General features: G+C 38.1%; 1 protein-coding gene across 1 annotated transcript; it reads left to right on the forward strand.

Annotated features, from left to right (window-relative positions):
* Positions 1 to 854: 854 nt before the first annotated feature.
* LOC106520010 (inositol-trisphosphate 3-kinase B) lies at positions 855 to 11,047 on the forward strand (the record flags this gene model as incomplete). The annotated part of the gene is given in 7 exon segments (XM_014011901.1): positions 855 to 954; positions 3,500 to 3,537; positions 3,637 to 3,812; positions 5,047 to 5,251; positions 6,912 to 7,013; positions 7,204 to 7,275; positions 8,863 to 11,047. Coding segments are annotated over 7 exon segments (903 nt in total), but the record flags the coding sequence as incomplete, so codon positions are not given.

The raw sequence follows: 11,047 nt of genomic DNA on the forward strand, positions 1-11,047 counted from the left end.
TTAGAATTTTCTGAGACAATGAATTTTGGTTTTTCTTTTTTCTCCCCCAGTAAGAGGTTTTTTTTAAATAGAATTTTTGGACAAAAAAAATCACAATATATCGCCTTGCTTACAGTATCGCAATATATCAGGAAATATCGTATCGTGACCCCTCTGTCATGATATGTATCGTATCGCCAAATTCTTGCCAATACACAGCCCTAGTTCCTGCTGGCACAAGATTTATCCCATAGACAACACCTAAAACACGCAGGACACCAGCCCTCGAGGACTGACTTTGGACGCCACTGCTCTAGAGAGTAAAAATTGATCGTGGACAACTGTTCCCACTTTATTACCTCGAGTTTGACATTTGGCTGTCCCCATTTTGGTCTTTTTGAAAAAAATACATGTACCAGATTTTGTAACTGTAACCCCATAACCTAATTCAGGGTGAAACTGAACCATAAATTTAGCTAAAGTCTCACACTCATCTGAAAAAGGGCAACTCTACGTTTAAAATAAATGATTATGTTTTGAATGAAAGTTTGTTCCAGTCATCAGTTGTGTCATACTTATAAGGCACTTACAAAGTTGTATTTGAACTTGTTTGTCCACCTCACTTGTTTCCAAAGATGCTGCAGGTCATCAAGTTCAAGTTTTCATTTGCTAATTCTGACTGCGCTGTTCTCAGGCTGCAGGGAAAGGATGATTGCTCTGGAACAGTTGGGTTTGTGGAGGTGTGGTCATTCAGTGCACCACCACTCCCGAGTCTATCCTTCTGAAGGTCTTTTGCATTTAAACAAACGTTCTGGTTTGTGTTTCTTGTGGGAAAAACGTCCATTTCGAGGAATAACCTCTACGTGTGTTTGCAGCACAAGTCATGGAAAAAGATAAAGACCATGGTCCAGTGGTCGCACTGCATCATGTCCTTCAAGAAGAAATATCCCTGGATTCAGCTGGCGGGACACGCAGGTATGTGAAAACACGGTGCAACGCGTGCTTGTATGTGATAAAAACAAGAGAGAGTTTCCTCACAGAACATTTAAAGCTGACAAGTTCCAGATAGCAACATACAGGTTCATCTCTGTAGTGCAACGTCTTTCACTAGTGTTAACAGTTTCAGTAGAAAAATTTGTGATAATTGGATTTATCCATTGGTCCCTTAAAGGAAATCGAATTTTCTGAGCGTTACCAACAGCTCACAATAATTTGAATCAGAAAAATCCAACATTTTTGCTACTATTTCTGCACACCAGTGAAACTCTCTTCATTACCTTCTGGGCAGTCCTGATATCCAAATACGATTTGAGCTTTCCCTCTTTCGCATCAAGTCGACAGTCCTCATTAGAATACATTAAAAATAGGATTCAGACAGATTTTCTAGGTGTCTTCCAGATTACCAAGACACATCAAGCCACATCTCTGGAATCGCTCATGATACCAGACTGATCTATAAGTATCAAAACATAGCTTAAAAAGCAAGAAATGGTTTGACTAAATGCAACTTAATCCCTAATTTGATGTGATGGGTCACATTTCCGTCCATGCTCTAACACATCTGATATGAGTCTAGTTTTGGATTTGGAGCTTTAAGGCTTCGGTCCTCTTTGGAAGTATGTAAGGGAATGTGGATTAAAAACCTTCAGCAGCTCCCTCACAGGGATAGTTCAGCTTTTTTGAAGTGGTTGTTTGGAAAGATTGTGAACTTTTAATATCTTACCTGTTGCAGATATTACTTTGATTKAGCTCAGTTTGGGGAAATAGTTTATTTCTAAGCTAGCTAGCTGCRCAGAGTCAAGGCCACAGTGGATYGCTGCCATTTTAAAACAGCTAGAATCTTTAAACAGTTCAAGACAATATTTTTTGGAAGCCTTTACACCACCGGTGATTTCATTACACAGTCATTTACATGAAAATGCATGATTTTCTTTTGTAATCTCCAACAGCAGCAGTAGCAGTAGGCTGYAGCATATTTCATTTGGAAATAGCATTTGTGTGGAACACAATAAAATGTTTGAGAAAGCAGTTCATATGGGATGGGATGGATTTGCTTTAAAACAAGCCCCTTTTTAGACTAGCCATTTGCTTGTTAATCCATTCAAAATTAAACTGGTGTTCAAAGAAATATCTGCAACAGGTAAGATATTRACTGACCATAATCTTTCCACTGAGCATAAGAAAATATTTTTTTATCCTTTATTTATACAGGAAAACCTCTTGAGACTCATTGTCTCATTTACAAGAGAGACCTGTTACATCCACCACAACAAAGTAACATAAAAACAATAATAATACAATTTACTTAACACTTCTAAAAATCAATACCATACATCATCAAAGAAAGGGTTTTCATTGACAACAAGTACAGGTGCTTAYGGACAAATTTTCAAATCTGTTTATTAAAATCTTAAACTCCCCAAGTGTGACCARAYTGGAGAGCTTCAKGTCCTGCTRAAGCTTGTTCCAGGTGGAGGGGCCAGAAAAGGAGAAAGTTTTTTTTTTTGGAACGCTGAACGTAATAAAGTCTGAGAATGAAGACTGTGGTGGTGTTTTTTGCATGAAATATAACATGATAAGTACGATGGAACCAGTTGAAGGATGGATTTATACATTAAAGTGTACCAGTGTAAGACTCTGTGAGTATGTAGAGAGGRCCATTTGACTAAAGAATAAAAGGTACAACGGTGAGTGAGGGCTTCTCTGTGATAAATCTAAGTGCTCCATGATAGACAGCGTCCACCAGACGTAATGAGCTGGCAGAAGCTTTCATATACACAATATCCCCATAGTCTAAAATACTCATAAAAGTGGCAGAAACAAGATCTTTTCTAGCGTTTTTTTTGAGGAACGCTTGTTTCGAAAAAAGAAGCCTAGTTTTAACTTAAGTTTTTTAAACAGGTTTTCAATGTGGGGCTTAAAGGTTAAGTTTTCATCCAAGGTGATGCCAAGATATTTGTAAGATGTTACAAAGTGTATGGGCACGCCCTGTGTGGTAGTGATAGCAGGGAGAAATGCAGGCACCTTCTTCTTGTTAGAAAATAACATGCCCTTAGTCTTGCCTGCATTCAATAACAGTCTAAGTTGTAATAGTTGAGACTGAAAACTGTCGAAAGAGTGCTCAAAAAAAGGGCAACTGATTTTGCRYGACAATAAATTACTGAATCATCAGCATAAACATGCACAGCTGCACTTCGTAAGACCATGGCCCAAATTGTTAATGTAGATGGTAAACAGTATAGGTCCTATAATGGACCCTTGTGGAACCCCTCTAGAAACGTCCATAAAACTTGAGGTTTGACAGCCGTATTGAACACACTGTTTACGGCCAGTCAGGTRATTTAGAAACCAACCCAYGGCCTGTTCAGTAAACYCTATGTCCAAAASCCTGAACTAAAGCTTTAAGGTTTAGCAACATTTTTGAACTGTTAGCTCGTGCAAAATGATGTAAATTAAGCTCCAAATCCTATCTCACAGTAAAAAAAAAGTGTTTTTATTATTTATTTGTTTTWTCCCACAGGGAGTTTCAAGGCGGGAGCGAACGGCCGTATATTAAAAGTAAGTCACTCCCTTCCTTACAGCAAACGCTCAGAAACGTTTGGATTGTTCTGGACGTACAGTTTTTAACGTGTTTTTGTCGTTGATGCTGTCTTTCAGAAACACTGTGAATGCGAGCAGCGCTGCTTGTCCCTGCTGATGAACGACGTGCTTCGCCCGTACGTCCCCGGTTACCATGGAGACATCGAGAAAGACGGCCAGAAGTACAACCAGATGGAGGATCTGCTGGCTGAGTTCGACTCCCCGTGTGTGATGGACTGTAAGATGGGAGTGAGGTGAGGGACCACGTCACGTGAAACTACATTTGTGCTTCAACATGCTGGTCTTACTGGTCTCTAAAAGTATTTGTACCGTTTCATCTGATGGGTTTATACTCGTTTTATTTAGAGAAGTTTAACCTGTAGGTCAGATTTTTGGGCTTCWAGGCACTTTTGTTTTGAATCTTTTTAATTGTCTCCTCTTGGCTGAACAAACTCGTTTTTGAACGACACATTCTTGGAATGCGTTGCAACAGAAAGAAACGTCGTCAAAACGAAACCCAGGTGGTCAATTTCTTAGCGTTCGGTACCAAATATCTGAATATTCAGCACCCTCTTTCTCCTCTCGTTAACCCTTTGTGTTCCCTCTCCATTCCTCCTACTCAGTGTTGTATAAAGTACCACAAATCGATACTTGAGTAAAAGTACAAGCATCTTACCAAAAAATTACTTCGGTAAAAGTTAAAGTCTCCTTTAGGAATATTACTTGAGTAAAMGTCTTAAAGTTTCTGGTATTTTTTGTACTTAAGTATTAAAAGTAAAAGTATTGAATTAAAATGAGCAGTTAGATTTTCTGTAATGACATTTATTAGGAGGTGACCTCCCAAAAAATGCAAATGACTGTTGTATTAAAATAATTAATTTACGTTAAATTTAGGATGCACTAGTCTGTTTCAGTTTATCTACATATGTTAAGGCTGCCCAAACCTTTTCCCCAAATTGAAAATCTATCTTAGGGCTGCGGCCAAATGTAATAATATAATTCATGAAAAACAAATACTTCTTAAGTACTGTACTTTTATTTTAATGATTATGTCCTGCTGGAGTGTGACATGATTTGTTTGTGTACAAACTAATACGGTATCAGAGTTTTATATATTTATACTTCTCATTCAACCACAATCAAATTCACTCTATCTAGGAGGCACAATTTATTTGGATAGTATTTATTTTTTACAATAACAAGCTGGAATGAAAATAAGCAAAAATGAAATAAAAGTAACGACTTTYTACTTCTTGCCTTTTTTAAAAATGTRARRAGTAGAAAGTACAGAAAACTGTGTGAAAATGTAAAAAGTAGGCTGAAAAATTATCAAGCAAAGTACAGATACCCAAAAATTATACTTGAGTACAGTAACAAAGTATTTGTACGTAGTTACGTTACAACTCTGCTCCTGCTCATGGTGTCTCGACGCCTACGCTGTTTCCTCGGCTTCGCGGCCCACCGACTATGTTCCTCCGCTTGTTTCAGGACCTACTTGGAGGAAGAACTGACCAAGGCTCGGAAGAAGCCCTCCCCGAGACCCGACATGTACCAGAAAATGGTGGAGGTGGACCCGGGCGCACCCACGACAGAGGAGAACGACAAGAAGGCGGTGACCAAGCCGAGATACATGCAGTGGAGGGAGACCATAAGCTCCACAGCCACTCTGGGGTTTAGGATAGAGGGAGTCAAGGTAGGACTCACAAAAAGACAAAAGGTGTGTGTGTTTAGGCCTTCCTTCCCTCCTCTGCTCTGTGATTCTTTCAGGGGTATGATCTAACTTCCTGTKTTTTTCCCAGAAACTTCCTCTGAAGTGTTTGTGTGCACTTTTGTCGTACGTGAGTGCTGTCAGTAGCAGCTGTTCAGTCTTCAGCATACGGTGCTGACGTTGTGTCCACACTCCTAAATCTCTTTGTCTCTATGAGTCTTGGCTATATAAGGGCATTCATGGCCTCCCGGTGGTCCGTTGCCACGACACGGAGGGCTATCCCAAGAAACGKGTRTGTGTGTTTGTGTGTGTTGTGACGTGTCAGCTGTGATTTTTTTTTATACGTGTGGAAAATGCGGGGTGATTTACACGCCGGCTGCCCCTCGGGTCAAAACGAGCGGAGCGGCAGGAGGGTTAAGTGTGATGTGTGTGCGACAGGGAAGGTCAAAGACTCCTCAGGCTTCAACCAAAAAGGGAAAAAAAAGTAGATTTGCCTCCAAATATTACCTTGTTGCCTGGCAGCAAGCAGGATAAAATAAGCTCATTTTCCACACTGCATCACCTGACTGGCAGACATCACTGGTCCTGCTTCTCTGAAAACCTTCTGTTGCCTCTTCATGAGCTACAGAGGCTTTTTGCTTTATTYGTGAAGCTACTTAGCTCTGATCTGTGAAACATTCAAGCATAAAAAGTCACAAGCATCTTGTCACAAAGACACAATTTTTTCCTGTTTCATTTAATAAATCTAATTTTAAAAAAACAAAGATAATGTTTGACACGTTAAACGGCATTTTGGCACCCGCAAGGTGATTTCCAAAGAGTTCGTCAAGTCTTTCCTGGATTTTCTTCCATGACTTTCTGTTATGAATAGCTTTTTTAAGCTCAGCATTTCTTTTTATCCTCCCCTTTTTTCCTGATAGTAAATATGCTGGAATAGCAGCCAAAATCCAAAGGAAAACCGCTGAAAGATCTTCGCAGCTCCGAGCTCAAGACAGACTGACTCCTTGGAAGCTAAATAACAAGAAATCAGGAGCCCATTAAAACTTTTGCACAACACTCTAGCTGTATTTGTGGCAACTGCAACATCCTCCCAATACAAACAATTTTCCTTCCTCATTTCTAGTTTTAGAAGGGAAGTTACTATTTAGTTAAGATGTTTTATTACTAATTGTTTCCTTTTTGAGAGACATTTCTTTTTGTTCTTCAGTTTGTCACAAGAAAATAATTAAAATCTGCAGACGACAGGCTGATCTAGGCGAAAGACTTGAAAGAACTTTTAAGAATGGTCGATGGATTAAACAGAAAAGCTGCACAGTTCACTCCTCAAATGGAAAATTTGTTTTTTTAAGTTTGTTTATATTTAGGTTTGTTATCTCAGAGTCAAAGACCCTTCCCTTCTTTAGAGCTAAATTTCTAAAAATATCTCTCCTTTTCCCTTCCTCACATTGTCTTCCTTTTCTTGTCCATCCTCTCCTCCTCCACAACAGTCCCCCCACTCAACTCCTAACTGACTTCTGAAGATTGTGGGAAATTGTCCAGAAAATGAAATTTAAAAAATCGTTCCGAACTCTGAGTGTCATGTCATAAAAGTATTTTAAATAAACGAATGAAAAGTGATTTCTCATGCTCGTCCTCTCTGCTGCAGAAAGAAGACGGGACGGTGAACAGAGATTTTAAGAAAACAAAGACAAGAGAACAAGTCGTCACAGCGTTTAAAGATTTTGTGAAAGGAAACAAAGACATACTGGTGAGTGTGTTTGTGCTTTAAAAATCATCAACAACGCAGAACTTTACACTCAATTTAAACATCGTGAAGAACACTTATTTTTAGTTTCTGTAATGGAAAACAAAAGAAGCTTGTTTCAGAGCCAGAAAATAAATTAAGTGATAGAAGATAATACCTGTTGATTTATTTAAATTTCTGTTGTTTTTTACAGAACCAGTATCTAACAAGGCTAAAAGAAATCCGAGTCACTTTGGAGACCTCCTCCTTCTTCAAATCCCACGAGGTAAAAATCCACATTCAAACATTTACTTAATATGTTAATTAAATCTGTTCACTATATAGATATTATTTCCTGTCAACATATGCATGTAAAACCTTTGTTGACTCTTTGTATTTTTGAAAAGCACAAGAGGTACGTTTTTTTTTTTTTTTTTTTTTACTTTTTATCACATCAATTGGTAAAAATGTCTTCCCTGATGGAACAAGATTGTTTTCATTGTCAGGTTATCTTAAAAGGATCGACGATTAGTTGTAACGTTAGACTTTATTTGATAAACATATATTTTAACTGTAAAATAAAGACTGTAAAAATACTGTAGGATGTTTAGTTTTGTAAATTTTTAAAACTAAAAGTTTAAAAATATATTACACGGACGGGGCCATTTTATTTACACACAAAGCATTCTGGGTAAATAATGACGTGGATAGGTCCTCGGTGCGAGGCTGCTAGCGAGCTATATCCACCCTGAAGGTTAATCTTGGACAATATCTGACGATCGACTCTTTTAAATGAAACCAGAGAGCGTTGACAGAGAGGAGAAGGTAGAAATGACTCAGCCTGTAACTGAAAATATGGATGGAGGACAACAGAGCTGCTTCATGGAAGAAGAACCTCAGCTTAGCCTGTTAGCTTTAGCTTTAGCGTTAGCCCCGATGCTATCACCATATATATGTTTTAGCTCAGTGCTACACATTCTCCTCTCGTCACTGAGGTCCTCCATCCACATGACAGAGAGGGGAACACAAAAATGACTCAGCTGCAACTGAAAATATGGATGGAGGACCTCAGTTTAGCTTGTCGCACTAGCGCCGAGCTAATACATACAAGACAATATAGCGTTGGTGCTAGTGCGAAGGCTAACAGGCTAAGCTGAGGTTCTTCTTCCATGAAGCAGCTCTGTTGTCCTCCATCCATATTTTCAGTTACAGGCTGAGTCATTTCTACCTTCTCCTCTCTGTCAACGCTCTCTGGTTTCATTTAAAAGAGTCGATCATCAGATATTGTCCAAGATTAACCTTCAGGGTGGATATAGCTCGCTCACACCGAGGACCTATCCACGTCATCATTTACCCAGAATGCTTTGTGTGTAAATAAAATGTCTCTGTTCATGTTAAAATATATTTTTAAAAATTATTAAAACTGAACATCCTACAGTATTTTTACTGTCTTTATTTTATTTTACAGTTAAAATATATGTTTATCAAATAAAGTCTGTTACAGCTAATCCTGGATCCCTTTAACATAAATGTCCACTCATTTTTTGTTGCATTGCTGAGTTAAATAATTCTTGAATTACTCACAAGGCATAAAGCTTAAACTTAGAATTAACCGTTTTACATTTGTAGTAGCTCCAGTTGTTATTGTTTGTTGTAAACAAACTGAATCATTCATAGAGAGAACAAGTCTCATCACAGAAATTTGACTTTTTACGACACACAACACACACACACACGGAGTCAAACAGGCACAGTCGGTTCGTGACGACATCCCAAAACAAGAAGTGAGATAAYGTTCAGCAGCGCCGCGAGCAGGCGTGAGTTCTGTTTCCTGTTTTCTGGGCTCATCCTGCCTCTGTGCTTCCATCTGCAGGTGATCGGCAGCTCCCTGTTGTTTGTCCACGATGGAAAAGGCAGAGCCAAAGTCTGGATGATCGACTTTGGGAAAACCACGCCTCTCCCCGACGGAGAGGAGCTAACCCACCGAGCGTCGTGGAAAGAGGGGAACAGAGAGGACGGCTACCTGTTTGGACTTGACAGTTTGGTGGACATCATTTCCTCCATGGTGAACTCTGACACTTGAAGGCTGAGGGCATATACAGTATATATATATTTAATCCAAGTGAACTTCATGCTTCCTGGAGGACCCCCTTCACTGACACTTAGGTGAAACTACGTCCTCCTGGCCCTCCCAGTTCCTCCCAGTTCCTCCCAAGTAATAATAACAATGGCTCAGTTCCTCATACATTTTCTGAACACAAGATTTAATGTTATGAAAATGTAGCAAAGGTCAATAATTAAAACCCCTGCAGACTAAATTTGACAAAATATTTAAAGCAAACGGCACCTAATCCAAATTAAAAGCAGTTAAATGTTGATGACATTAAATTGTATTGTAAATAAATTCTATGAAAGGTCCAACCAGGTATTACTGGTCTTATCATATTTTAGACAGGCTCAACTCTTATTGTTATTAACATGAATTTGTCTGTTTTTTAGTTAAAATGCCATGCACAGTTTGCACCTTTGTGAGAATTAAGGACAATCAGGAATGTAACTATACGACTTTTGTACTAAAGTAAACATACGAGCCTAATAATCAGTATCAGACTCTGTCCTTTAAAGCAGCTCATCTTTGGTTTCTTTCCTAGAATTTGTTTCTTCAAATAAACAAACTATTTTTTTTTTGTCATGGGAAATTTTTAGAAAAATGTGAGATTTCAGCACTTCCTGGAAGCACTTTGAAAATATTTTTAAAACCAGCACTTACTGTACATTATCCTTTTATTAATTTTTTTTTAACAAGATGACATATTCTCTACATTTGATGCTCTAAAGTTACACACCCACATTGACGACCTGGTAAATTAGCAAACCACTGCCCTCCCCAACCCAAAGCATGTTCTCAACGAAAAGGGTCTGCATAAATAACAGTTTACAAAAATCACCCAGTTTGTGATACTAAAATTAGAAAGTTAATTTTACATGTGGCTAAATGACTCACTTTGTTTGGCCTGAGCTGTTGTTTTCATTTATTTATTTATATTGAAAATCTTTTGCTCTGATCGGCTCATTCTTATTAATCAAACCACAGAAAGTAAAAGTACAGATAGTCCAGTTTGTTCTCTTCCTCCTCAACAATCTGGCTATAATTAAAGGAAAAACTCTCCCAGCTGTTGCATTATGATTTTTTTTTTTTTTTTTTTTTGAGACAAAGCATGATGCCAAACCTTTCTGTTAGGTCACACAGACAGCTCACAGTGTACAGTGTATATTTTACTGTAATATATTTGTAGTCAAAACAGGTGGAACACTTACAGCCTTGAACAATCTTATTTAAGCTAAACTGTGCCTTTACATTGCAAAGCCAAGTAAGAAAACTAAAAAAAAAAATGTTTTTTTTTTCTCCTATTATGTATGTAGTTCTAACATGATGGGTGCATGTTTATTATTCTTTGAAATGTTTCATTCCTGGTTTGTAATTTACTCTGCTTTTATTTAAGCCGTGTTGTATTTAGTTTTAGTTCTGGAGGCTTTGAAATGTAGTTTTTATTTAGTTTTTCTTAGGCGAGGGTTATTGTATTGTTTTGTGTTGCAGTAGGAGTGACATTCAAACAGTAGGTTGAACAAGGAGATTAATATTTTTTTTAAATTACTCATATTTGCCTCGTATTTAAATGGAAACGCAAGCGTTTTTTGTTTGTTTTTTACCGGCAGGTGGGGCGTAAAAAACGTTTTGTATCGTAACCGCGGGCTTGATGTCTTCGGTAAAAGTTTGCTGGTGACGAGAAGAGTGGGACCTCAACTCTTTGAGTGTTGAATCAAAGTAAAAGGCATTTATTTGCTTCGTCGTGGAAGTGTATTTGAGAAAAAACCTCCACTGCTGTGTCTGTACTTTAAATTGGAAGCATCTAAAAGTGAAAATTTTGAACAATTTCTTTATGACCAACAACTTTACCTGATGCCTGTTCTCCTCTGTGTGATGTTTGAAGTAGGTGTCTGGTTTGTGTATTTATTCTTTGAATTGTTCCTTTAAAAAATACAGATTTGGTAAAACA

This window comes from Austrofundulus limnaeus, unplaced genomic scaffold (genome assembly GCF_001266775.1).
Source record: "Austrofundulus limnaeus strain Quisiro unplaced genomic scaffold, Austrofundulus_limnaeus-1.0 Scaffold86, whole genome shotgun sequence".
Taxonomy (NCBI): domain Eukaryota; kingdom Metazoa; phylum Chordata; class Actinopteri; order Cyprinodontiformes; family Rivulidae; genus Austrofundulus; species Austrofundulus limnaeus.